This window comes from Notamacropus eugenii, chromosome 6, assembly GCF_028372415.1.
Source record: "Notamacropus eugenii isolate mMacEug1 chromosome 6, mMacEug1.pri_v2, whole genome shotgun sequence".
Lineage (NCBI taxonomy): Eukaryota > Metazoa > Chordata > Mammalia > Diprotodontia > Macropodidae > Notamacropus > Notamacropus eugenii.
This window is the reverse complement of record NC_092877.1, coordinates 59,687,473-59,714,682: the sequence shown is the minus strand read 5'-3', so window position 1 is coordinate 59,714,682 and position 27,210 is coordinate 59,687,473. Positions and strand designations below refer to the sequence as shown.

The 27,210-nt window shown below is 39.7% G+C and overlaps 1 protein-coding gene and 1 long non-coding RNA gene across 3 annotated transcripts in view; one reads left to right on the top strand and one right to left on the bottom strand.

The window, feature by feature from the left end:
- Positions 1-590: 590 nt before the first annotated feature.
- LOC140511167 (uncharacterized) lies at positions 591-7,826 on the bottom strand. The gene is made up of 2 exons (XR_011969455.1): positions 7,664-7,826; positions 591-1,272 (listed from the first exon to the last, which is right to left on the bottom strand). It is a non-coding gene; the product is annotated as an uncharacterized lncRNA (long non-coding RNA).
- An 8,674-nt stretch (positions 7,827-16,500) lies between these two features.
- Positions 16,501-27,210, top strand: part of WFS1 (wolframin ER transmembrane glycoprotein) — a 55,476-nt gene continuing 44,766 nt past the window's right edge. The window contains exons 1-2 of one of the 2 annotated variants that reach the window (XM_072620187.1): positions 16,501-16,716; positions 24,250-24,494. In XM_072620187.1, coding sequence (XP_072476288.1) covers positions 24,251-24,494 — 244 coding nt within the window. In that variant the 5' untranslated portion in view covers positions 16,501-16,716; position 24,250. Of the gene's footprint in view, positions 16,717-24,245; positions 24,495-27,210 lie in introns of both variants that reach the window. The other variant, XM_072620186.1, reaches the window with a different exon arrangement.

The window sequence follows — 27,210 nt, the reverse complement described above, 5'->3', positions numbered from 1 at the left end:
CCAATGTCTCTTCAAAAGGTTGAGGAGATAAATTCTCAAGTCTGCTCCAGAGTCATGATGAGGCATTTTTGTGCCCTATAAAGGTTTGAAAACTATGCTCTTGCTGAGACTTTGCTATAAAATAAGTGACTTGACATAAAACAAAATAAACCCTTCTAGACCAAGGCAAGTGGGAATTTTCTGGCAAAAAGAATATTGATACTTAGTGAAAGTCAGTAATCATGAAAGACTTAAGCTCTGTAATAAACACAATAATAATCAATCAGGACTGCAGAAAACTGATAGTAATCATGCCTCCCATTTCTTGGCAGAGAGGTAACAGAATAGGCGTGCCAGATGAGACGTGGCCAAAGTTTGGATTAATTTTGCTTTCTTATACTTTTTCATTACAAGGGAGGGATTTTATTTTTTGAGAAGGTGGAGGAGTTAGAGTGAAGTGATAGTGGTACCAAAACAAAAAAGGTAGGGGGAAAGAAAAGAACATTGACAAATTATTAAAAATAAACAAAAAGAGCAGAAGGAAATTCAAATAAGCTGAGCAATGTTGGAAATATCAGATTAAGTTTGAAATAAATCTCCCTTCAAAAATCCAAGTTTTAGTGAATAATTTATTCTCAGCAATGCAATGTTCAAAGACAGTTCCAAATAACTTAGAAATTATGAAATCTGAATACAGATTTAAGCACTTTTTCTTTATTTTTCTTGGGGTCTTTTTGGGGGGGACTATGTTTCTTTCACATGACTAACATGGAACTATGTTTTCCATGACTACATACATATAACTTATATCCAATTGCTTGCCTTCTCATTGAGAGGGAGAGCAAGGAAGGAAAGAAAGAATTTGGAATTCAGAATTTTACAAAATGAATATTAAAATTGTTTTATACATATTGAGAGAAAAATAAAATGTTAAACAAAAAGACTCCAGCTGTCTATGGTAGAGATTCATGGTTCTATAACCAATCTAAAAAAATTATCTTAATGCTGAAATTGACAAATACCAAAAAAGGACTTTTCCTTTTTACAAAATAGTGTAAAATTATCACATGTTAAAGCAAATTTCTAATATGTATAGCTTTCATATGTACATATGCATGTATGTATAAATTATATATACATAAATTCAGTGAATGAATTCAACATGTCTTGTTCATTTGTGTTTCCTTCTGAACTTCCTTATGTTCTTTTCTGTGCATTTTAAAAAATGCTTCTTTTCTTTCTTTTCTTCTTTTTTTGGTGACATTATTGTTAGCTCTGCTCTCTTCCTATGTCCTTCCCCCAACCATGAAAGAGAAAAGAAAAACACAGTCTTTATAACAAACATATTCCAGCAAAACAAATCCACATTTACTATGTTCAGAACTGTAGGTCTCCTTTTGTACTCTGTGTCCATCCCTCTTTTGTCAAGAGGTGAGTAGCATGGATCGCTGATGATCTGAAATGGAGTTGGTAACTGCACTGATCAGAGTGCTTTAGTATTGCAATATTGTTTATCTACACAATGTTACCATGCATAAATTATTTTCCTGGTTCTGCTTACTTTACACTGCATCAGTTCCAATTCTCATTTTCTACTTTCTTCCTGTTTGTTGATGTTTGCCATATTCATCAAAATAAAAAAAAATTTAAGGAATTTGTAAAAGTCCCTCGATGTGATAGTCTTGAGTATTGCACCCTAGGTGACCACTTACCTTTTCTACCCCTAGTATTACTTCTACTCAGTTGTCCCTATTGTCACTTATGCAAAGAATCTATGAAAGAGACTAACTAGCACATTATCTGAGCAAAGGATAGTTTTTTTTTTATTTCCTTCTAGGAGAATTATTGCAACATGCTTTTAAGTTGTCATTCCATTACACCCAAAGTACATTATCCAAGACAGATATCTGGGGGAGAATATTCATCTGATTGCTTTAGCAATCTCTGGAAGAAGAAAGAAAAGGAAAAAAAATACATCAAATGAGTTAATCTGCCTAAGTTGGATTCAGCCATTATTTTTAAAAGTTGGAGGAGGAGGAGGGGGCAATCATTTAAAAAGAGAACTTTTTTGTCCAAACTACTCAGGAAAAACCCAGCATAGGTACAGGTGTTTTCCCAATCGCAGTACCCATTGTGAGTCGTCATATTGTAAAATGGTATTTGAGTCAATCAATAAATATTCCTCCTATGTGCCAGTCAATGCTTTAGTTGCCAGTAATGTAAGCATGAAGAATATTCGCACTCAAATACGCCAGAGGTGCAATTCCACATTGCCCACTGCCTCCTGGACATCTCTGCCTGAATTTCCCACAAACATCTCAAACGTATTATGTCTGCAATAGAATTCATGATCTTCTTCTAACATTGATTCTAACTTCTTTATTTCAGTACAGGGCTCTATCATCCATCCTTTGGGTCACCCAGGTTCACAACCTTGGGATTATGTCGACTCTTTCCTCTCCTTCCCTCTCCAAGCTAGGGCTGTTCTCCCTTCTCACTTCTACCATGGAGAATCTCTAGTTTCCCTCCAAGCACTACTCAGTTGTCATCTCCCATGAGGCCTTTGCCAATCTCCCTGGGCTCTCCTTCTTTCTGACCCTCAGGAAATCATTTTGTATTTTCTATGTAGATTTTTAGAATATACTTTAATACTTTAATGGGTCTATGATCTAATCAAGATGGTAGAGTTAAAAATAATTATCTGAGGAGCTCATGCATTGTTATAATGTTAGGTTTTCATTCATTGATATCAAAAAATATCATATTTTAAGTATTGTTTTAAAATATCATAAAATAAATCAATAAAAGGGGGACAGGAACCAGCAGGAATACAATGGCTCTGGCACTAGGTGTTATATAGGAATTAAAAGAAATGTACTCACTCCAACCTAATTATCACATGAGAATGAAGAATTTTCCAGTCAATAAACATTTATGAAGTACCTACCATGTGTCAGGTGCTGTGTTTAGTGCACTGAGTATGCACCAAGAGTGGTAGAAATGGAAGGTACTTAAGAGCTACCTGGGAGGCACTTTTCTGTTCTAGCTATGGGTGGCTGTGGGCCTGACTAATAATAAAAGAGGTGAAAATGTGTTGATTTGTACAGAAGAAGAAGAAGCCCAGAAGTAGATGATAACTTTAGCAAAAACTAGCAATAGTAATAATAATATCTAGCATTTAAATAGTGCTTGAAAGTTTACAAAATGCTTTACAAATATAATCTTATTTTATCATGACAATAACCGAGAGGTAGGTGCTGTTGCTGTCCCTATTTTACAAATGAGAAAGTTGAGGTAGATAAAGATTAAGTGACTTGCCCACAGTCACACAGCTATTAATTGTCTGAGGCAGGATTTGAACTCAGCTTTTCCTGACTCCAAACCCAATGATCTATATACACTCTGTCACCTAGCTGAATGGAATAGAGCAACCAGTTGACAGATGTCTTGTAGACATCTTTAACTCCACATATCCAAAACTGAACTCATTGTGTTTTTCTCCTCAAACCTTCCCCTCTTCCTAATTTCTCTGTCACTGCCAAGGGCACCAAGATCCTCTCAGCTACCCAAGCTGCCAACTTGTGTGTCATCCTCAACTCCTCATTTCCTCTTACTCCTAATATGTGAACTGCTTTCAAAGTCTATTTTAGTTCTATAGCATCTCTTGCTGTGCCCCCTTCTCTCCTTTTTTTTGATGGCCAACTCCCTGGTACAGGTCCTTATCACTTCACATTTGGAGCATTGCAATAACCCACTGCTTGGTCTTGCTGTCTCAAATGTCTCCCTACTCCGGTTCATCTTCCCCTCATTTTTCAAATTGATCTTTTTAAAGTGCAGATCTGACCATGTCTCCCCCCTGCCATCCCCACCTCCTGCCACATACACACACACACACACACCCCACACATACCCACCCACACACACAGTAAACTCAAGAGGCTCCCTATCACCTCTAAGATCAAATATAAAATACTATGTTGCTCAAAGCCCATCATAACCTGCCCCTCCCCACCTTTCTAATCTTCTTACACTTTATACTCCACCCCTCCCCCATACTCTTTGATCCAGTAACATTGGCCTCCTTGCTGCTCTGCTGTCTCTCAAGACACTGCAACCCCCAACTCTTGGTATTTTCACTAACTGTCTCATATCCAAAATATATATGTACATATCTCTCTCTATGTATGTATATATATATATGAATAGGTGTATATATATACATATATATGTGTATAAATATAGAATTATCCATAAAGCTACATATGTATGTATATGCACGTATGTATGCATCTATATATCCCTTGAAAGAAACTATGTAAGAATGCTAGATTTCTTAAAATATATTTTTATGTATTTTAATGTAGTTGACCAGTAGGGGTCACTGCTGACTAGTTGCCTGATCCTGCTCAGTACTGATGATCAAACATTAGCAGCGGAATGCTGGGCCTCAGAGGTAACATAATCTAATTGACACCAGAAGTCAGTCTGAGATAACACCAAGCTCTTTCTGGCTCTCAGTGAGCCAGTCACCTATCTTATCTTGCTTTGCCCCTTTTTGTGGGTGGGTGGCAATGCTCATCTAAGGATTTAGGGTGGATTTCTTTAATCAAGACTCCTGGCTCAACCTTCATTTCTACACAAAGAAAACGTCCACTTGTCTAGGTCCTGCAGCATTTCTTCTTTTCCAGCTCGAAATCATGATACAATACTTGTCCCTGCTTTCTATATCTAGCACTCCTCTGTTGTCTTACCCTGTAAGAAAAGAAGCTCTTAAAGGACAGGACTGGCTTTCATGATGGTATTGGTAACCCTAGCACTTCGCAGAGCACCTGGCACATAGTAAGCATGTCATAAAGGGTTTTTATTCATTCATTTTAATTGGAGGGGGTTTTTTTAGTGCATCATATGTAATTAAAGCTACATTTATCAAAGCAACCACTGCACACATATTCTTCCAGCCAAAGATCAAGCAGTTTTCCTCCTTAGTCTGCAGAGAAGAGAAAACTAGATAGCTTAGTCCCTATTCTCAGAAACTGCCACAGAGAACAAACAAGTATCCTCCCTAGGGTTATCCCATTGATGTCAAATTCTATATTTTTTGGAGACCAGCCAATGGCGGTAGCTCAGGAACTCTGAGTTCTTCAGTTAGTTTCTCTCTCTCTCTCTCTCTCTCTCTCTCTCTCTCTCTCTCTCTCTCTCTCTCTCTCTCTCTCTCTCTGTCTCCCCTCCAATTTGGAGAAGACAACAATCCCCTCCTCCAAGTGACCCTGTCCACCCTGTCCACCTCTGCTATTTGTTAGGTTTTTCAAGCATTACCACTTGTCCTTTGACCTACTTCATGCCCAAAGATCACATGACCACCCTATTTAAGTTTTTTCATAGATTAAACAATTATAGGACCAAAATTAGGCTAATTCTGTGTTGAGTCATTTGGTTTTCATCCTCCCTTTGCCTTCCTAAATGTTTGAACAATGCCATTTCACTAACCCTGGGCACCTCTCCACCTAAGCTTATTCCCTGCAGACAAAATCATCTAAGGAGATAGATGAATAACCATACACCCCACTACTTCTGATTTTTTTTTTAAGTTAAGGAGTAGTCTTAATACTTTAGAGTTCCTTGTTATTTCCACAAAAGTTCTCTTCTGATATCTTATTATCACATAGAGGTACTTCTTGGTTATTACAGGTAAAGCTAACAGCTTGGAAATTCTAGAAGACCCTACCAAACTGAAAAGACTTTGAGTATGGATATATATCTGTTATCCAAGGACTAGTCAAGCTAAGTTTGGAGACTCATTGGTATGCCAGCCAAAGGCTGGTGTTCTCTATGTTTTTTGTTTGTTGGAGTGTGGGGTCTTTTAGCAACTCTTTAAGACCATCTATTAAGTTACAGAAAGACTTCATTCAATCTATGAATTTTGATTCCTTGAAATATTGAAACAAGTCACAGTTTGATATCTAGCTTAACCAAAGAATGCTGGTTACTACATATTCCATACGTGGATGATCAAGTTTCAAGCCTTAGAATAAAATAAAATAAAACAAATTCAAATCATGCTGAAGAGAGGCCATGCAGTGTATTTAGTAGAATGAGCCCTGATCTGGGAGTAAGGAAATGTGGAGTCTGCTCCTGGTTCTGCAGTAAAGCTTTCTGTATAACTTTAAGTAATTCACTTATCTCTCTGGGTCTCGGTGCCCTTGTTTGTAAAACCAAAGACTTGACTAAGATGATCTCCACATTTCTCCTCCACTTTAATGTGAATGATTCACAGATCTTTCTTTGATGACTCAAAAGACACTTAGAGGATGTCATCACATTAGCCACCACCTATTATAATTATTCTGTAACTGAGAGGAAGTACTACCTAATTAATCATGGATAGGCAACCTTGTGTGGTGGGGATGGGGGAAGCATGGGATTTGGATTCGGAAGACCTTGGCCAGAATCTTGGCTACAACTCTTACTGACTTTGCGCCTCATTTTTTTTTCTTTTTTTCATCATTAAAATGGCAATCATAATATTCTCACTGCCTACCTCACATAACTGTTGTAGAGAAAGTACTGGGTAAATTTTAAAATACTATCTAAATGTGAGGTACTCTTATTATTATAGACTAGCCAGGTGAATTTTAGCTGTTACCATGAAGATCATAGTTTCAACAACCAGTCAAAACTAGAAGTGGAAAGAGAAAGAAATGTAAAATGAATAAGAAGGAAAAGAAAATATTAACATGACAATAAAAGGGATAAAGGCAGAAGCAAGAAGGAATAATTGAGGAAATTCCTTGTGGACCTCATTATTCATCACCCCCAGAAATATTAGATTTTGGAAATACTAGATTATAATAATCATAGTAAAGCTCCTATTTATAGAACACTTTGCAACAGCTATGTAAAGGATCTACAAACAAGTATTATTTATTATCATAATGTTACAGTAGAAGAAATGGAAGCTCAGAGAGGTGAATTATTTATGAAGTAGACAGAAACTCAGAGGTTTACCCACAGGAACATCCTAGTAAACCACAGAATCTGAACTTGAACTCAAGTCTTTTAGCTCTCAAGTGTATGCACTTTCCACCATATTAAAATGCTTTAGAGCAGCCACGTGGCCTTGGAGTCAGGAAAACCTGCCTCAGACATTTACTGGCAATATTGGGCAAGCCATTTAAACACTCTCTGCCTTGGTTTCCTCAGCTATAAAACAGAGATAATCATAGCAACTACCTTACAAGGTTTTTGTGAGGATCAAAGGAGATATTATATATAAAGCACTTTGAAAATCATAGTTTTATATGTGTTCTATTATTATTCATCTAAATATTCATTTTATGAAAGAAGAAACCAAAGCCCAAAGTGGGAACTCATTTGCCCCCATGCAGGCAACTACTGAGTTATAGGACCAGGATTACAACCCAAGTCTAGTTCTCACTCCTCTATGCCACCCTGGTTTGTAGGGATTCTGTATTTTGGGTTATCTGTAAATACAGGTTTCAGCTTGATGCAAGGAATAATGTAATAATTAGAGCTGTTTTTAAGTGGAATTGGGCTGCCTCTGGAGGTCTCCAACCAGAGGCTGGATGTCTACTTGTTAGAGACATTGTCAGAAAGACTCTTGGGCCTCCCAGGTGAGATGAGATGGCCCTTCAAGTTCCATCCAACTCTGAGTCTCTGTGCTTACCTGTGTGTTCCTTCTCTGTGACCATTAAATGCAACATGGTGGATGCTATGGAGAGAGCACTGAATTAGAAGACCTGTGTTCAAAATCCACCTCTTCCATTTGCTATTTGCATGATGACTCCAGATAAGGATATTTTCCCCTCTCTGGATCTCATTTTTCTCATCTGTAAAACAAGTGAGTTTCATTAGAACAAGAGTTCTTTTTAAAAAAAAAAAAAATTCAGTTCTGAATTCTTTCTTCCCATATCCTCCCCTCCCATTGAGAAGGTAAGAAACATGATACACACCACACATATTAAATCATGCTAAACATTTTTCTGTATTAATCATGTTCTGAAAAAATAAACTAAAATAAAGAAGTGAAAAAAAATGCTTTCATCTGCATTCTAAGTCCATCAGGTCTCTACCTGAAGGTCAACAACATTTTTCATCATGAATCTTTTGTGGTGGCTCATTGTATTGATTAGAGTTGCTAAGTCTTTCATAGTTGATTATCTCTACAATATTGCTGTTACTCTATATATTGTTCTGGTTCTGCTCACTTCACTTTGCATTAGTTCATATATATCTTCCCAGGTTCTTCTGAAACCATCCTGCTCCTCATTTCTTACAACACAATAGCATTCCATCACAATCATATACTATAATATATTCTTCTGTGCCACAAACACACACCCACAACTGATGAGCATCCATTTAGTTTCCAATTCTTTACCACCTCAAAAAAATTATTTACCTACAATAAATATTTTTGTACCTATGGGTCCTTCTCCTTTTTCTTTGATTTCCTTGGGTATAGGCTAAATAAGAGAACTACTGGGTCAAAGGTTTTTATTTTGGGAATAGTTCCAAACTGTTCTCCAGAATGGCTGAGCTAGTTCACAGTTTCACCAACAATATGTTTGTATATGTATTTTTCCATATCCCTTCCAGCATTTGTTTTCCTTTTCTGTCATCCTAGTAATCTGAAGGGTATGACATGGTACCTCAAATAGATGAGCCAAGGTGGTTGTTTTAATTTGTATTCCTCTAATTATTAGTGATTTAGAGTACATCAAGGGTTCTTAATTTTTAATGTCATGGATTCTTTCAGCAGCTTGGTGAAACTTACGGGCCCCTTCTCAGAATAATGTTGTTGGGTTTTAGTAATAACTGAAGAAAATACTAAATTTCAGCTAAAAGTTAGAGAATATAAAGATAGGATGTTTTTCCCATCCATGTTCACAGACTTCCTGAAATCTAATCTCATGCCTATAAGGGGTTTGGGGGCTCATGAACTCCAGGTTAAGAATCCTTAGTCTACAGGCTCTATAAAATCTCTTCAAGCTCAAAGATGCTATGACCCTATTCTAAAATTGCCTGTTATTCCACTAAATTAAGGTTCCCATATTATTTCCAAAATGGTCTGTTTCAGCTCCGTTTTACACACACACACACACACAGGCACATACACGCACTTGTATACACACACACACACACACACACACACTCCAAAAGAGAGACAGAGAGACAGAGAGACAGAGAGAGAGAGAGAGAGAGAGAGAGAGAGAGAGAGAGAGAGAGAGAGAGAGAGAGAGAGAGAGAGAGAAAAGGGAAGAGAAGCTAAGAGAATTTTTGGCACTCCACAAAGAAATTTGAGACTAGCTTGACATGTTCAATTGTATCTGAATTTCAGGAAAACAACTATTCAGCATCACCAATTTAGGCTTTCAGGCTAATTTACATTTCTAGATTGTGTCTCAAAAAAAACAGTACCACATTCTTCAGAGTCTAAATTGCATCTACAAAAACCAGATTGCTTCTGCCAATCTCCAGCAACAAAACACAGAATTGTCATTTTGACCTAAGACAGAAAGTCAGAGGGTATCCAGGAAGTTCTAGGAAGGATGCCGAATTTGGCAATTTGGGTTCTTCTTGATGATTTCCAAGTGCTTCACTGCAATCAGTAACATTTAATGCCATTGTCTTTTGCTTAGTTGAACAACAAATTCTCCTGTCTTCCCTTCATTCTTTCAGTTTTCAAAAGACATGAGGAACATGTCATTTGAATACACTTCAGAAAAAAAAAAGCATTAAGACAATTGCAAGCCTGATAACAAAGAGACTCTACACCCTAGGGTTTTCCATTAAAAAGATTTTCAGTTACAGGTGCTTATTATTTTCATTAGTTGTTGTCGTTCAGTCATCTGCAGTCACATCTGACTCTTCTTGACCTTATTTGGGGTTTTCTTAGAAGAGATACTGAAGTGGTTTGCCATTTTCTTCTCCAGCTCATTTTAAAGATGAGGAAACTGAGGCAAACAAGATTAAGTGACTTGCCTAGGGTCGCACAGCTAGTGTTTGAAGCCTGCGCTTCAACCCGGGTCTTTCTGATTTCCAAGTTTTCTGCTTTATCCACTGTGCTATTAGGGGGCAAATAAAATCCACTTTGCAAATTCTGAAATGTCAGCCTCTTGCTTTCTGAATATTTGTCATAATAACTTTTATATGCACTTAGAAAATGGAGTGTCAGAGCTGAAAGGGAACAAAGAATACAGAATATAGAAGATGAGAGCTGGGGGAGACTTTAGAGCATAAGAATGTAAAATGTTAGAAAGGGAAGAAACCTGAGAATTTACAGGGTTAGAGCTGGAGTGGCCTTTAGATCACAGAACAAATGATGTTAGGGCTGGAAAGGATCTTGAGTTCCAAAATAAAGAATGTTAGAACTGGAAGAGATCATAGGGATCATTTAATTCAGAGAGAATAGGTGATTTTACCAAACTCAGGAATTGTTGGCAGAGTCCAGCTTATAGCCCAAGCCTTCTGATTCCTATTCCAGCACACTGATCTTATGTCCTTGGTAAATATTATACCACGTATTCAATTCTTTGATTTGCAAGACCCACTTCTTTCATGAACCCTGCCCACATTAGTCCATACTGATTTCTCATTCTTTAAACTACTCTAATCTTTATTATCTCTACTAAAATGATATTTTATTTTTCTATTTTTTTCTTGCATGTTTCTTAATCTTGACTTCACAAACCAGACCACAAGTTTCCCAATATCTATAGGATATATGTCTTTGGTATTCCCTGTAGTAGCTACTTCAGGGTTAGGCACATAATGGGTACTCAGATACCTCTTAATAGGAATGTCAAATGACTGTTAATTATATAAATGTATCAAGTTACTGTTTCTTAAATGCATCTCAATCTTGAAATGCACATAAAACCCAGTACTGTGGCTAGGTCTTGATTGCCTTTGACAGTGAATCCCATGAAGTGGTTGCATTACTTAAATTTACATTATTCAAAGTTACGTATGTGAAATCTGGCAAGTGATTCTAGCTCAGTGGAAACAAGGTAGTATGAATTCAAATAATGAGACCACTTCATGGGATGCATTATTGGCACTGATCAATACCTAGCTATAACTGGTAATGATTAATAACAACTCACCTCAAATAGTTCAGAGTGATGTAGGGGGCAGAGAGGAAAGTGATGCTGACTTTAAGTCCCTATCAACAAGGCAGGTACCCCTGCACAGACTGAGATCTTGCCCTAAGGATTATTAGGGCATTGTTGTGCAGTGAATTCTCCCTTCTTGAATGCAGAGACTGTCTTTTGCCTCTTTTCTGTATCTCTAGCGTATCCCCTAGTACAATGCCTGGCACACTGTAAATACTTAATAAATGTTTATTGATTGTTTAATTGATTGATTAAGATATTTAAGCAGAGGACAGGTGACCACTTCCAGGTGTTACTGTAGGAATGATGCAAGTATCAAAGAAGCCATTGTGGCCTAGTAGAAAAGCACTCTGGACTTGGGGTAAGGAAACCTAGGTTCAAATTCTGTTTCAGATATTTAGTTATTAGCTGTGCAAGCACAAGCAAGTCACTTAACCTTTCAGATCCTCACTGCCTTCATTTGTAAAGCAGGAACAATGACATCACCTACTTTACAAGATTGTGGTGAGAACAGAGCTTAACAAAGTTTAAATTGGATAGAGAGATCCGATAGAGATAGATAGATAGATAGATAGATAGATAGATAGATAGATAGATAGATAGATAGATGATAGATAGATCGATAGAGAGAGAGAGACAGAGACAGAGACAGAGACAGAGAGACAGATAGATAGGTAGATGTATAGATAGACAGAGACAGAAAGATAAACAGAGGCAGATAAAGATAGATATATAGACAGACAGAGACAGATAGAGAGACAGACATATATAGATAGATGATGGATGGAGATAAATACATATACATACATATGTTATATATGATACATATGTATAGTATAGCATATATGTATATAAATGAAAGATATTATTCAGGGAACTAGTCAACCACTTAGCTTCTAGCAAGAAGAAGCTAGGAGGCTGTGAAAGAATTGGGGTTCTTTGGAGTATCTCCTTTACACTATACATAGGGTTGTGCTTTTTCCAACTCAAAGTTCCATTAGTACAAATTATTGTGTGCTTTGTTTTTTTTCCCCAAGTGAAAGCTCTGTAAGTGCTTAGTGAATCATCTCTCTAGGCAGGTAAATGTCATCGTTCCTGCCTACTCTGATGAGTAAATGAAGACACCCTCAGATCTTCCAGAAAAAAACCAGATTTCAACTGATTTGGGGAAGAAGGACACCTGAAATAGCATTGAGTCAAGATGATACACAGTCCCATGAGCTGTGACCACTCATCATCTGATATTTGGACTCAACAGTTCTATGCTATGACTCATTAGATATGTGACCTTAACCAAGTCATTTGATTTCATCTGTGAAATAAGATTATAACCCTTATACTACATACCTCACAAGCCTGTGACCATGAAAAGATGCCAGCTTTAGGTACTTAGCCAAAGTAGACAAAGGTCTGGATTTAATTCCAGCTCTGTTTCTAAGTAGCTAAGCAACTTTAGGTACTTCATGGAGCACTAAAAATTCACATTTCTATAACCTCGAGGTTTACAAAGCATTTTCTCACAACAAATCTGGGAAGAAGATGGTTATTATTAATCCTATTTATGGAAGAGGAAATTGAGGCTCAGACAAATTAAGTGACTTGCCTATGGTCACACAGCTAGTGTCAGAACCCTGACCCAATACAATATGATGCCTCTTTAGGCCTTCAATTCCTCATCTGAAAAATGAGAGTGATGGAGTGGAAGATCTCTGTTAGGATAATAGTTTCAGAATTGAAAGGGACTTCAAAGACCATCTAGTCCAACTCCTTTTATAAAGAGAGAAATGAGAGTCCCAAGGAAATTGATACACATACATAATGACAGAGGTGGGACTTGAATCCAGGACAATCAATCTTTCAGGCCCTATATAACTCTGACATTTTTATGATGCTATTATTGTCATTCTTATTATTCCAAGGAGACTGCCTTTCCAAATGTTTAATCCAGGAGTGGGGAACCGGTGCCTTCAAGGCCTTCTAGGTCCTTGAGTGCAGCCTTTTGACTGAGTCCAAGTTTTATAAAACAAATCCTTTTATTAATTGAATTAATTAGCAATTAAATTTATTATTAATTGGATTCAGTCAAGGGACTGAACTTGAGGACCTAGAGGGTCACATGTGGTTTTGAGGCCAAAGGTTCTCCACATTAATCAATCAGTCAGTCTAACAAAAAGGAACTTATTAAGAGCCTGTTATGGGAAGATGTCACTATGGAAATATAGACAAATATAAGGAATGATGAGCTTGGTCTCAGGGAGTTTACAATCTAGTTGAATTTTGACAATACTCTGAATACTTAAAACACTCCAAGAATCCAGGACTTTATCATAGCTCCAGCCTTTTCCCTACAAAGTCCTACTTTGATTCATCATACTATGGACATAGGGTTGAAATTTGGGAAACTACATGAAGACCATGGGGGTTGAATTTAGTCTCCACCATGCTGGAAAGGAGTGAAGAATTGTCCTGGCAATGACTATGTCCTCTTTCTAAGGCCTATACAAAGGTTCACGTGATCAGTAGGCTAGTCACTTGAAAATTCTTTGTCAATAGCCACCCCTGAAACAAAGAAACTACATACAAATGGGCTTTAGTCCTAAGTGATTTCATGCCTCTAAGTGAGAGAAGCAGATTGGTGGAAAAAGGGACAGTGTTAATAATCACATTAAAAAAATAAACATTAACAGAGCACTTCTGAAATCCTTGTGCAATGAAGATTAAATAGACATACTATTGAGAGGAGTGAGTTGTGTGAATCTTCGCATTCTTACTATGAAACTAGAAGACAAAAGAATTTTGCAGCCAAATATAAGGATAGTTCACAGGTTCTCATTGATGAGGCAACTAAAGAAAATGACAGTTAATTTTATCATGCAACCAAAGGCCAAAAAAGGCATTATTTCATTGGCCATTTGGTCAGTTTGCACTTCAGTGTTCATGATATATTTATTGGCAAAAATAATCAAAACTTGTGTCAATATCTATTGCAGAAGATGAAGTGATTAAGAAATTCTGTGAGGAATTTGAAGATTCTCCAAATTAAATCAAGATACATTCTGATACTTGGTGACCTCAATGCAAAGGCAAAGGGGTAGTGTGACAGTAAATGTCAGAAAATATAGTTAAGGGATAAGAAAAGAGAGGTCAGAGTGTTGGAGCATTCACAGAAGCCTCAATCTATCTATATCTATCTCTCTATATATGCATATATAAATATACACATATCTATAAATACGGGTATATCAAGATCTTTTCTTGGAAGTGTTGGACATAGCAAGCAACAAATAATGTAACAAAATTGAAATTCATAAGATTTTTACAGGAAATAAACTGATTACTAATGGGGAAATCATTCAGGGATCAGTTGTATAAATGAAACAGTGCACTGACTTGTTAAGCCAACTATCAAAATCACCTTCAAACAATAATAAAGAGAAAACACATGGCATACAATTGAGACTTGACCTATTTCAATTAAGTGTTGAAGTGGAAAATAGGAAATGGGTGGAAGGACACATATTGGCATGGATTATAACCATTATGAAGGTTAAATTCTATAAATCAAATGCTGTAAAGGGAAGACCCAAAGAGCCTCAGGAAACTAAATTGCCTCAGACAACAAAGACTTGACTTCCTTGCCAAGCAGAGCAATATGGTAGCCATGAGCAAGAGTGGCACAAAAATAAACTTGTTTATAAAAGCTAACAGAGAAAGAAGTTGAAGAAAGCTTGAGGAGATACCTAACTAATTAAAGTCAACTCAAGAACATTTTAAGGATGTTATGGGAAACATTGACAAAGACGTTTATTACAAACTCTTCACTACTGAGAATAGTTGAGCCACTGCACTTGAACTATGATCTCACAATCCTAGCTGTTTCACAGAAATAAGTCTAAATGACAGTGAAGAAAACAAAGATGGATAGAGTGATAGAAGTGAGGCTACAATCCCATCACTACCATTCAATATCTGAGTAGCGATGAGCAAGGCCACTTTCCTTTTCTGGAATCCAGTTTTCTCCTCTGTAAAAAGAGGATAATAATAGTTAAACAATCTACCTCCCTCCTTATTGTCACGTGTGTGATTTGTCAGTCTAAAAACTTTGTAGAAATAAAATTTGTTCTGAGTATTCTAACCTCTAGGCTAATGGGTCAGCAGTTTTTGCTGCAATCTTGGGTCTCCAATGGTAGGACCAAAAAACATTTTGTTTTCCTTAATCACCAGAGACAAAAGGGGAGTGGTGATAAGGAAAGACATAGTGATGAAGGAGTGGTGATGGAGGGATGGAGAGAGTGAGGAGGGAGGGAGGAGAAAAAGATGGGGAGTATGTGGAGGGAATGAGGAGGAAGAGATGGAAAGGATGATGGAATGGGGAAGAAGGAATGTGGAAAGGAAGGGATGGAGTGACTGAAGAGAGAAGAAGAGAGGGGAGAAGAGAAAAGAATAGAACAATGAGAGACAGAGAGAAAGACAGAGACAGAGTGAGACAGACAGAGACATACAGAGAGAGACAGAAAGATAGAGACAGACAGAGACAGAGAGACAGAGACAGGCAGAGAGAGAGAGAGAGAGAGAGAGAGAGAGAGAGAGAGAGAGAGAGAGAGAGAGAGAGAGAGAGAGAGAGAGAGAGAAATGGAACGTTAGGTACAGAATTCCAGAGTTCCTATCCAGCTGTGTTTGAAGAGGGGACATTGCACAGCTGTATCGACTAGAATTAAGCTCTTCTCAGAAGTTTAGTAAAGGGCGCAGGAGAAAGTCACAGAAAAGCATAGACTTTAGAAGCATATTTGCAGTGAATACAACAGGACTCCGGCTATTAGAAAGCCTTATTCTATCCTGGAGGTTAATTAATTTAAGTTAGGATGAACTTAGGATTCGAGAGCACGCTGCATTAGCAAGGAATCTTAGTGGTCAGCTGGTCAAACCCTCCTACTTTACAGAAGAAGAAAACGGAACCCTGAGTTTCGTGCGGCTGGACAAGGGCCCTGCTGGCAGAGCCGGACTCCACCACCAGCTCGCCCTTGGGCCTCTGTACAATGAAGTGGCAGACCAGACTATCTCCAGGGTCCCCTGCGGCTCCAGCTCCCAACCAACCCCGGCCTCTGAAACAGCGTGGAGGGAGGCGCCACGAGGGAACCCCGACAGCGAATCAGAAACTTTTTGCCCAGCGCTGACTCCGGCTTCCTGGGCTCCCTGGCTCCCTGAGCTCTCCAGCTCGCAGGTCGCTGAGTGGTGGAGGCGGCAGGAGGAGGCGGGGGGTCCCCTGACGGACGGCCAGATCGGGCCTCTCGGCACGCGGCTCCCTGTGGCAGGCTCCGAAGGCCGGCTCTGAATGGACCGTTGAGGAGAGGCGGGGCGAGGCGGGGCGGGGTCCGGAGCTCTGGGGTGGATTGTGCAGCTGGGCTGCTCCGCGGCCAGTCTGCCTTCAGCTGTCTGCCGTCCTGCAGGCTCCAGCTGCTGCTGCTCCTGCACCTCCCGCGGGCCGGGACCGGGGCTGCGTGCGGCCGGGCGCACGCAAGCAAAGCTCAGGCTCCCCAGCCAAACCTCGCGGGCGGCGCGAGAGCCGGGCTTCCCTGGGGCTGACTCCTTCTCGCTGGCCTGGGTAAGTTTCGTCCGGCTGGGAGAGAAGAAAATAATCATTGGGGGGCCCTTAGTAGGGAGGACTTGGAGGGGCCGGCCCCCTTACACCTAGGCTCCAATTACTTCAGTTTCTGTAGCGCTTTCGGGATTTCAAAGCTCTTGCCCTCAGTAGCACCGTGAGATGGGCAGTGGATTTATGTTTGCCCCCACTTTGCAGATGAGGAAACTGAGGCTCAGAGAGGTCCTGATTCTAAGTCAGGTACTGTTTCCCTCAAGCCCTGCCCCCTTCCCAGGGATGTTTCCAGGTTCATGGCATTACCGCTGTAAGTGACCTTAAAGATCACTTTGTATCTTTAGGACCGGGCACAGTGCCTGGCACTTAGTAGATGCTTAATAAATGCTTATTGAATCGGCCCCCCACCCCCTTCCCTGTTTTGCAGAGATGTTGCCAAGGATGCTTACTTAGGTCAGTCTTTGGCTGTCGGGTCCGGGTTTCGGAATTGCCTTTGCCTGTGACCCTTCCCACTAAGGGCATTTTCTAAACAGGCGAGTCCCGAGAGTGCTTCTGGTTTGTGTCTATGCCTGAGGTCTGCTTGGCTTCCAGTCGGGGAGGGAGAGCAGGAATCTCTCCCACGTCGGGGCATCCCCTCCTCCAAATCACCCAGGGCACTAGCTGTACTCTGATATCGGTCTCTCTTGTGCTTGGGGGCACTCTCTGTCCTTCTATTTCCGTCCCGATGTAAGGGCTGTGGGTTAGCCTTAAAAGAACAGGTTGTTGCAGACCAGGTGGAAGGGTTTTAGACCGTAGCTCTCCTCCCAGCCCTTTGATCCATGATCCGTTTAACTACCTGAGGGAGTGGCTGGGGGGGGGCTGCTTTGCTACCTGTCCTGTAAGTAATGGTGGCCCTAGTGAAGGAAGAGTGGAAAACAGAAAGCTAGAAAACTGATAGCTGTGGTTAGTTACATTTTGGAGATCGGAAATCATAGGAGTGGGACCCAGGGGTACCCAAAAGAACCCTTCTAGGTAGATTCATCCTCACCTTGCCCCTCCCCAAACTTCTTAGAAGTTATTAACTTAATTCCAGGGCCTTCCCTTTGTTCATTATTTCCTCTTTATCCTGTATATAGTTTGTTTTACAGATTTTTGTTTGCATGTGTCTACTCTATTAAATTGTAAGTTTCATAAGGGTAGGGTCTGTCGTTTGACTCTTTATGCATCCTGATCACTTAACAAAGTGCCAGAATTGTAGTAAGTGCTTTAAAAAATGTTTATTGAATTGAACTGATGCTGAATTTTCCAGAATGGAGAATAATAGAGAAACCCTCTGTTTCCCTAACTGTAAAATGAGGAAGTTATATCCAGTGGTCTAGAACTTAACTAGCTCTGAATCCTATAAACAGTAGTTGAGGAGATTATATTGTATTTTCTCTCCAGTCACCTTTCTTTTAAGAGATTAAAATCCTCCAACATTTTAAACTCAATCTAATGAATGTAGTGTTACCCGGGCTTTCTCCCTACTCTGTCTCTGTCTCCTTTTCAGGTTTTTCTGGGTGGTTTTTTTGAGCAGATGCTAAACTGTTTTCTGTTGTTTTCTTGCCTAAACGAATTATTGGGCCTCAGAACAGAAAACATTCTCAAGTATTACTGGATTCTGTTCCTGCTTTGTCAGTGGTGGTTTAGGGTTTCATTGAGTTGACTTTTTCCATGATAAAGCTTCTACTTTGGTGGGGGAAGGAGAGTGAGAGGGCATCATTATGCAGTAGAAAACCCTGCTTTTGGACTCAAAGCACCTGCTTTTCTTATCCCACCTCTGCCACTGGCTTCATTTGTTACCTTGGACCAATCATTTCATTTCTCTGGGCCTCGGTTTCCTAGGTGATCCCTATGATACCTTCTAGCTCTAAACGTATGTTTCTATGATCAGAAAATCCTTATTTATCAATACATGCTCTCTTTTGGTCTATAACTGTGGTTCATAGAATCATAGACTCTACGGAGGAAAATACCGAGACCCTAAGAGGTTAAGTACCTTGCTAAGGCCACAGAGTTACTAAATAGCAAAGTCAGGTTTTAGAATCAGGTCCTCTGACTGCAAATTAGTATTTTCTTTTGTTTCATTTTGTTTTTCCCTTTCTCCTACACCTCTCTCCCTTATTTCATTTACTTTTACCAAACTGGGGTAGATAGCTTCCCTCTCAGAAAAAAGGAGGGGATAGGATTAGATGATCTTGGAAAGCTCTTTCCTGTTGTTGAATTCCAAGGGTCTCATTTTTGATTCCCTATGAGTGAATTCCATTAGGTTTAACTGTCCTGCCCTGCCCCCTGCCTAAGCTCTTAATACTTGAGGGCAAAAATAAGCAACCCAGATCTACCAAGGACATTGCAACCTTTTCTTATAGAGAAGCAAGTCAGAGATCAGAGCACAAGCCCAGTATCCTGTTCATTGGAAGGACCCTCTGAATGTACAAAGTAGGCTGCCATGGGGGTTCTCCAAAATGCAAACTTTTGTCCCATGACCACTATGCTGTGCATTGGTCAGTGAGCGCTCCCTGTGTTGTAACGTAGAGAAACTGATAACAGCTTAACATCAGTTATTATATACCAAGATATGATATTATATCTTGGGTATATATTATATGTATTATATTATAGTATAGTATGTCATATTGTATCATGTCATGTCATGTTATATTATCTTATGTTATGTTATATTATATTACATTACAAGATTATTATCTCCCTGGGAAAGGAGAGACATAAAATCCTAGACATAATCTTTGAGAATGTATCAATTTCCATAGTATCTTGGGGAATGTTATTTTTGATGTTCAGATGAGATGAAAGTATGCCTGTTGGTTTTCTAGGAAAGATTTTCACTCCTTTGTCTCGCTGACTAGTACTGGCCTGGTTTTAGACAGTATTTCTGCCTTCCAGGGTTACCACCATCTTCTAGACTTATCGCTAGCTGGACCTCAGGTTAAGGAAGTCTTCCACCAGGATTTCTGTGGCATCTGGGGTCCATTTATTAATACAGGGAGGGGGAGAGCAGGATGAAAACTGCACAGCACCCACCAAATCACAGGTGCCCCAAGTGCTCAGATACCTCTCTTGCTGGATTATGTTCAGGAATGCATTAATTGTCCACACCCTAGAACCTGTAGTTAGCTTCCCTCATTTGCTGTAGTTGTTGTTCATCTTCCCCATTTAAGAGGAGCTATACACAAGGAAATTGGAAAAATTGGAAGGAATGTTAGAAATCATGTAATCCAACCCTTTCTTTTTACAGAGGAGGAAACTTTGACCCAGGGAAAGTGACTTACCAAGGGTCATACAGATGGTCAATGGCAGAGGCAGGATTTGAACCTGGATCCTCTAACTCTAGTTCGTTCACTTTTCTTATTTCTTTCAAGATTTAACATGGGTGCTACGACTTTTACTTTCCTAGTCCCCTCTATTGAAGGTCTTCACATTTTTTCCATATTTTCCTAAAGGAAATAGGCTGTATCTCTTCTTTGTTCCATCATGCCATACCTTGTAATACACTGAAGTGTACACATGATATTTTTCTCTACTCACACTCCAGGTCCTTTGCCCTTTCCTCTATGTCACAATGACTCAACAATTTACTTTTTAAAAATCAAAATCTTAAGTCTAGGCCACAATATTTAAGTCAATGCACTAAGTTTGATGTGGAATGAAAACATAAATAAGGTACAGAATGGGAAGACCCTGGTAATGTATTCTAATTCAGGGTTAACACAGATACACTTTTCTTCTCAGTTTGTTGTTTTGGGCAAGTCACTTAACCTCTGTTTGCCTCATTTTCCTCATCTGTAAAATTAAGATAATAATAGCACTTACCTCCCAGGGTTGCTGTGAGAATCAAAGTTAGTATTGCAAAGTTCTTAGCATAATGCCCAACACAGAGTAAGTGCTGTATAAATGATGACGGTGATGATGATACTTTGTTTGTACCATCGCTGTTCTCTCCCATCTCTGACTCATCTTTCTTACCTTAAATAAGTTGCATCCCCTCTCCAGGACTCAGTTTCCTCATCTATAAAATAAGGGCATTGGACCAAATCAAATCAAAATTCTTAACCACACCAGAATGGTGTAGACTTGCCAATTTAGATAAGAGTGTGTTAAAGGAAATGAACAAGAAATAAGGTTGGAAAAATAGATTGGAGCCAGATTACAGGCAGGACTAAGGAGTTCACAATTTAGGCATTAATCATTAAAAGACCATGCATGGTTTTTGAGGAGGGCAGTATATTAGTCAGGTTTGGAGATTTGGGGACACAGCCATTTTTTGTTTTTAAAATCCTGTGTGTATATATGTGAACATACTCACTAACCACAAACTTACGTTCACTTCTGTCTTGTGATGATGCTGGGTCCCACTTTTGACCTTTGAAGCACACGTGGGCACAAGTGATTCTCGGATTTCCCCACAGATGTTAGGACTCTGGGAGTTTATACTGAGGAATACAAAGGATGAGCAAACCCCAGCCATCTCTGGATATGGATAGGTTGTTTAAGAATAAATGCAGGAGTTGTTAGGATTCCTTTGGCGTCAAAGATTACAGTCATGGATGTTCATTAGTCACTCTCCAGTTCTTACTGTGTGTGTGATTCCTGTTATCTTCCTTGAGTGAAGGGGCTGATATAATCAGCCTGCATTAGGGAGTAGGGTGGCCAGGAGAACAGAACATACAGAACAATAATGTGGTACTGTTGCTGTTTAGTCATTTCCAACTCTTTGTGACCCCATTTGGGGTTGGTTTTCTTGCAAAGATACCAGAGTGGTTTGCCATTTCCTTCTCCAGCTCATTTTACAGATGAGGAAACTGAGGCAAACAGGGTTAAGAGACTTGCTCAGGGTCACACAGATAGTATGTGTCTGAGACTGGATTTGAACTTAGGAAGGTGAGTCTTTCTGACTCCAGGCCCAGTGCTCTATGTACCAATTAGCTGCGTAGAGCATGGCACTGGGAAGGTTACATTGGTAAGTGGTTAAGGATTGGTATTTTAAAACTGAAAGGGACTAGAGTGGTCATCTAGTCCAGGGATTTTTAACCTTTTGTTGTTATGGACCTCTCTTTAGGGAAGTCTGGTGAAGCCTATGAACCCCTTTTCAGAATTATGTTTTTAAATTTATGAAATAAAATGTATAGGAAACCTCCTATGTACAGTGCACAGTGTTATGTATCAAGGGAGATACAAGGATTAATAAACTGGAGCATGTATGTGGAGCATATGTATTCAAGGAATGCTGGCTTCCCAGGGGTATTTAAAAACCTCCATTTTCTTCTTTATTTGTGAAATTACCATTCTGATGATCATTCCTACCTTTTTAGAAAAATACTTTTTGAGCTGTTTCTTCTGAATGCTATGTACAGTTTAAATTTGTACTAATAGTTCACATTCCAGCTAGATTAGGCTCTGAACTGTTCCTTATACTTGAAACAGTGTCTCCTCCCTCCATTCTGACATAACTGACCTGCATTCCCCAAGTGACAATGTGTTTCAGTGGAAAGAGTATTGGATTCAGAAACAGAGGACTTGGCTCATTCCCAAGGAATTTACACACCACGGTGGTCTTGGAGTTGGCTTCCCAGCCACTCTTGTGAGATTTGCCTTAGAGTCACAGACTTGAACCCAGGTCTTCCTGCCTCAGAGGCTGGTCTTGTACCCACAACACTATGCTAAACTTTCCAATTTATAAAAGAGGGAAGAAGTAAATTATGCAAGTTCACAAATTAAAAGTAGGGAACTGGAACCCAAGTCTTCTGATTTCATGTGGAATCATACCATCCATGGTCAATTTCCCTTGAACATAACCAGTTGTCTTTGCCTGGGTGGGCAGTGACAATATACCACTGTCATGCTTATTTTTATCTTCTAAACAGCTGGGTGCGTGTTTTCTGAAATTCTCTGGTTAGTAAATATAGTTTCACATTGATTTCTGCAGAAGCTGTGTCTGCGTGAGGCTGACATTCTTCCAGGACTTGAATCCATTTAAAGGTCGTGAATATCTTCTTCCCTCAGTGTCCAGGTTTGGCCTCCAGGGCCTATGTTCCAAATGGTCCCTTTAAAAAAATATTACTATGTCCAGAGGAGTAATTTTCCATTTTTATTGTTGTTGTTGGTAGGAGTAGTAGTATTTTCTTAGATTAAGTGAACTTATTTGCGTGGTGATCTCACAAAATTTGAATGAGAGGTTATTCCTATTGGAAATCACAAAGACTCTTATGGAAATAGGGAATTAAGGACAATTTTCAGGGTTATATATTGTGATGGAAACTCCTCATAGGAGACAATGGGTTAACTCCACTGGGGCAATATGGTAGAGTGGAAGAATGTGCCATAGACTTAGAACCAGAGGAACTGGGGTCCAGTCCTATCTCTAACTCTTGCCTTCTCTGTGACCTTGTAATAGGATATGATATAAAGCGCACTGAATTTAAACTGAGAGGATCTCACTTTGATTCTTAGCTCTGATAATTCTTGTTCTTTGTCCTTCATTCCTCAAAGAGGATCATGACATGAAGGAGGTGATGCCATGGCACTCAAGTGAATTGGATTTAAGTGAGGGAGGGCTGTGCAAAGTCACCAGCCTCACTTTCTCCTCTGGAGCCATCTTGGTCCAGTGGCAAGACATAGATCAGGATGAATGGAGGACCCCCCCCTCCAATACTTACCTATGTGACCAAAGACAAGTCATTCAACTTCCTGAGCCTCAGTTTCCTCCATTATAAAATGAGGTGGCTGAACTGGAAGATGTTGGAGATGCCTTCCAGCTCTGTTGAGATCTATGATCCTGAGTGATCAAAGTGGTCTTCCTAAAGCATAGGTATGAACATGTCATCTCCCCCCAATAAACTCCAGTGACTCCCTAATTAAATATAAAATCCCCTCTTTGGCTTCACAACCTGACCCTTCCTACCTTTCCAGTCTTTTTACTCTTTACCCCTCGTTATGTATTTGATAATCTAGCAACAGTGGCCTTCATGCATTTGGCACTCTCATCTGGAGAACCCATGGCTTTTCACAGTCTGGCTACCTTCCCTGGAATGTTCTCCCTCCTCACTTACACTCCCTGGCTTTCTTCAAGATTTAGTTCAAATCCCACCTTCTGCAAGAAGCTTTTCCTAGTCTCTTTCCCGCTGCTGGTATCTTCCCTCCAAGATGACCACCCATTTATACGATGTATATCTTGTCTGTATAAAGTTGTTTGTTTGTTTTTATTAGAATGTGAGATCCTTGTGGTTGAGAATGGTTTTGCCTTTCTCTGTGTCCCCAACATGTAGTACAATGCCTGGCACGTAGTAAATGCTTAATAAAGCCTTGTTGGCTCATTGGCTTAATCTGAGATTCTATGATCTCAAATTCAGCTTTTTTCTGTTTTATAAATGAGTTACTTTGATTGTCATGGATATATGTGTATGGATTTTTTTTTTTTAAGAAAGGGGGAAATCTCCATATAGAGTAAGCAAATTGGGGGACTGTGGTTTTGTCCTGCTTAGCCACTTGTTTGTCTGTTTCAGGTAGCATGGAGCCAGATCCGTCCCCACCAAGTCCATCTCACCTCCAACCACAACATGGGCGGTCCCAGCTCAATGCAGCTGCTGCTTCAGAGCCCAGAGAAGATGTTAAAGATCAGAGGCGTGGGCCTCTGTCAGGAGATGTCGCATCCTCATCACCCCCAACTGCTCCAGTCACTCCAGCTGCTCCAGCCACTCCGGCTGCTCCAGCTGCTCGGCGTCCCACTAGCCAGGAGAGAGTAGAGAAAAATGGTAAGAAGAGATAGAAAACTACTATTAAGCTAATTTCTTTTTTGCCTAAAGCTTGTTCCCTTACTCTGAAATCTTCTCTTCTAACTTTCCCTTATACAAATGCACTTGTCTTTTATGAACTCTTCTCTGCATTGTAGGATGATGACTACCTAATTGGATACATTAGCCCATACCAGTGTTACTGGGTATAGAAATGGACTTTACAGCTGGGAGGACTTTAGAAGTCATTGTATGCACCATCTTGATCTTACATATGAGGAAACTGAGGCTCAGAGAGGGATAGTGATATGCCTTAGGTCACACAGGTGCAAATAGCAGAGTCAACATTTGGACCCAGGTCTCCGGCCCCCATATTCAATGAGTGTTCTTTCAAAGCCACCGAGATAATTTACCTTCCATAATGTGAACTTTGACTGCCTAGAAAACCTACTTTTTAATCCTGAGGAGTAACACTTGGAGGGGTTAAGTTCAGGGACTATGGTAGACTGGCTTGGTGTGAAAGAAGGTGATTTTTAGGGGTATAGACCTATCAGATCATGCTTCCCTACACGTAGGGCCTACTCTCCTCTTGAAAAATAATTGTGATACATATAAGGTGTCCCAAAAGTCTTAGTATAGTTTTAATAGCTTGCCATCCTCCTTGTTGTCAAGGCAAGCAACTCATTGTCCTCCCCTACTTGTGCTCTCCTCACGTTTCCAGTCTGCCATCCAGTCTTGTCATTTCTACATTCAGTACGTGTCCTGTGGCTTCTCTTCTCTCTACTCACACAGCCACCAGCCACCCTGGTGTAGATAGATCCTCCTCATCTCACTTTCTGGTTGGTTTTCCTACCTAAAATCTCTTTTCCACTCTAGTCTGTCTTCCCTTCAGCGATTTAACTATACTATATTATTATATATACTGTATTTTAATATATACCATGTTATATATTATGTATATAGTAGATATGTATAATATACTATATAATTATATATACTGTATTAAAGCTTAGAATTGCACTGAGACTTTTGGGACTCCCTGGATATTGGTAGAAGTTGAGAAGGGAGCATTATATGGCCTTAAGGTAGCTAAGGCACGGTATGATCTGTAAAAATTGAAAGCATGCTGAATTTGGAGTCTGAGAACCCAGGTCTGAATTCCACCTAACCCTGGCAGCTCAGCAACCTTGGGCAAAACATTTCCCCTTTTACTGAAGGGTGGATTAAATAGGGATGACAGTAATAAGGGACAGTTCTATGTAACTTTGAGGCTTGAAAAATGCCTCAGACATTATTTCATCTGAGCCTCACAGTTTTGGGAAGTAGGTATGACAGATCTCCTTGTTTTATTTTGTTAAGCTGAAGGCTTAGAAGTTAAGGGGCTTGCCCTTGGCCACACAGTTAAATCCCGAATGTCTAAATCCTATGATTTCTCTATGTTATTGTGAAGCTAGAATGAGATAATGTGAAAACAGTGCTCACATCCAAATGCTTTCCACTCACACAGCTTAAATTCCTCATTCTTTACCTATTGCCTGGATTCTTCCAACAGCCTCACCACTCCAGGTTACCCTATACACTGGTGCCAAAGTGATTTTCCTGAAATGCAGAATTGACCATGGGACTCCCCTACTTAATGGATTCTAGTGGCTTTCTATTTGCCTCGTGTTTGTCCATCATTCTCGAAGAGGGATTTGCCTCTAGAATAAAATATAAAGTCCTTTATTTGGTTTTTAAAGCTTTACACTATCTGACACCAACCTAACTCGCCTATCTTGTTAGCAATAATTACACTTCCCACACTCTGCGTGTCAGCTCAACTGGTCTTCTCTCTATTCTTAACTCAACATCATACGTTATTTTTTAAGTCACTTCAGACTTGTCATGACCCTATTTGGGGTTTTCTTGGCAGAGATACTGGAGTGGTTTACCATTTCCTTCTCCAGCTCATTTTACAGATGAAAAAACTGAGGCAAACAGGGTTAAGTGACTTTTCCACAGTCACACAGCTAGCAAAGTGTCTGAGGCTGGATTTGAACTCAGGAATATGACTTCATCTGCTATCTATGTCCTAACTTGTCTTCCATTCCTGGAGGTCATCTCCAGAAATCCTGATCTAGATGTTTGCCACTGGACCCAGATGGCTCCAGAGGATAAAGTGAGGCTGGTAACTTTGCACAGCTGTCCCTCCCTTAAATCCAGTTCACTTTCATGTCATGGTATCACCTCCTTGATGTCATGATCCTCTTTGAGAAGGAAGGACAAGCAGCACCAACAGCTGCATGCCTGGAATGCCTTCTCCCTTTCCCTCAGTCTCATGGCTCCTTTTTTTCCTTTTTGATGCAGTTCACTCCTTGTCTTCTTCATAAAGCCTTTCCTGACCCTCCCCACCAACTTCTAGTGCCCTCCCTCCTGAGCTCCCTCATGCTGAACCGCATGTTGGTATTTATGTTGGTATTTACTTGTTTTATGTTCACTTTACCTACATTTTTGTATATAATTGTTGTCTGCCTCATTAGATTAGAGTGTAAGCTTCTTACTGGAAGGAATTGTTTTAATCTTTGTACTTGTATCCCTCGCACCTGGAATATAATAGGCACTTCATACATACTTATTGATTAATGAAAAGAGCTTTGTAAACATCAGGCAAAAGTAGGATCATATTAATTCCCTCTTGTTTGGGCCCACTAGCTATAAGAAGAAATGCTAAGGTAGTAGCAGCGTGAGAGTCTGACCA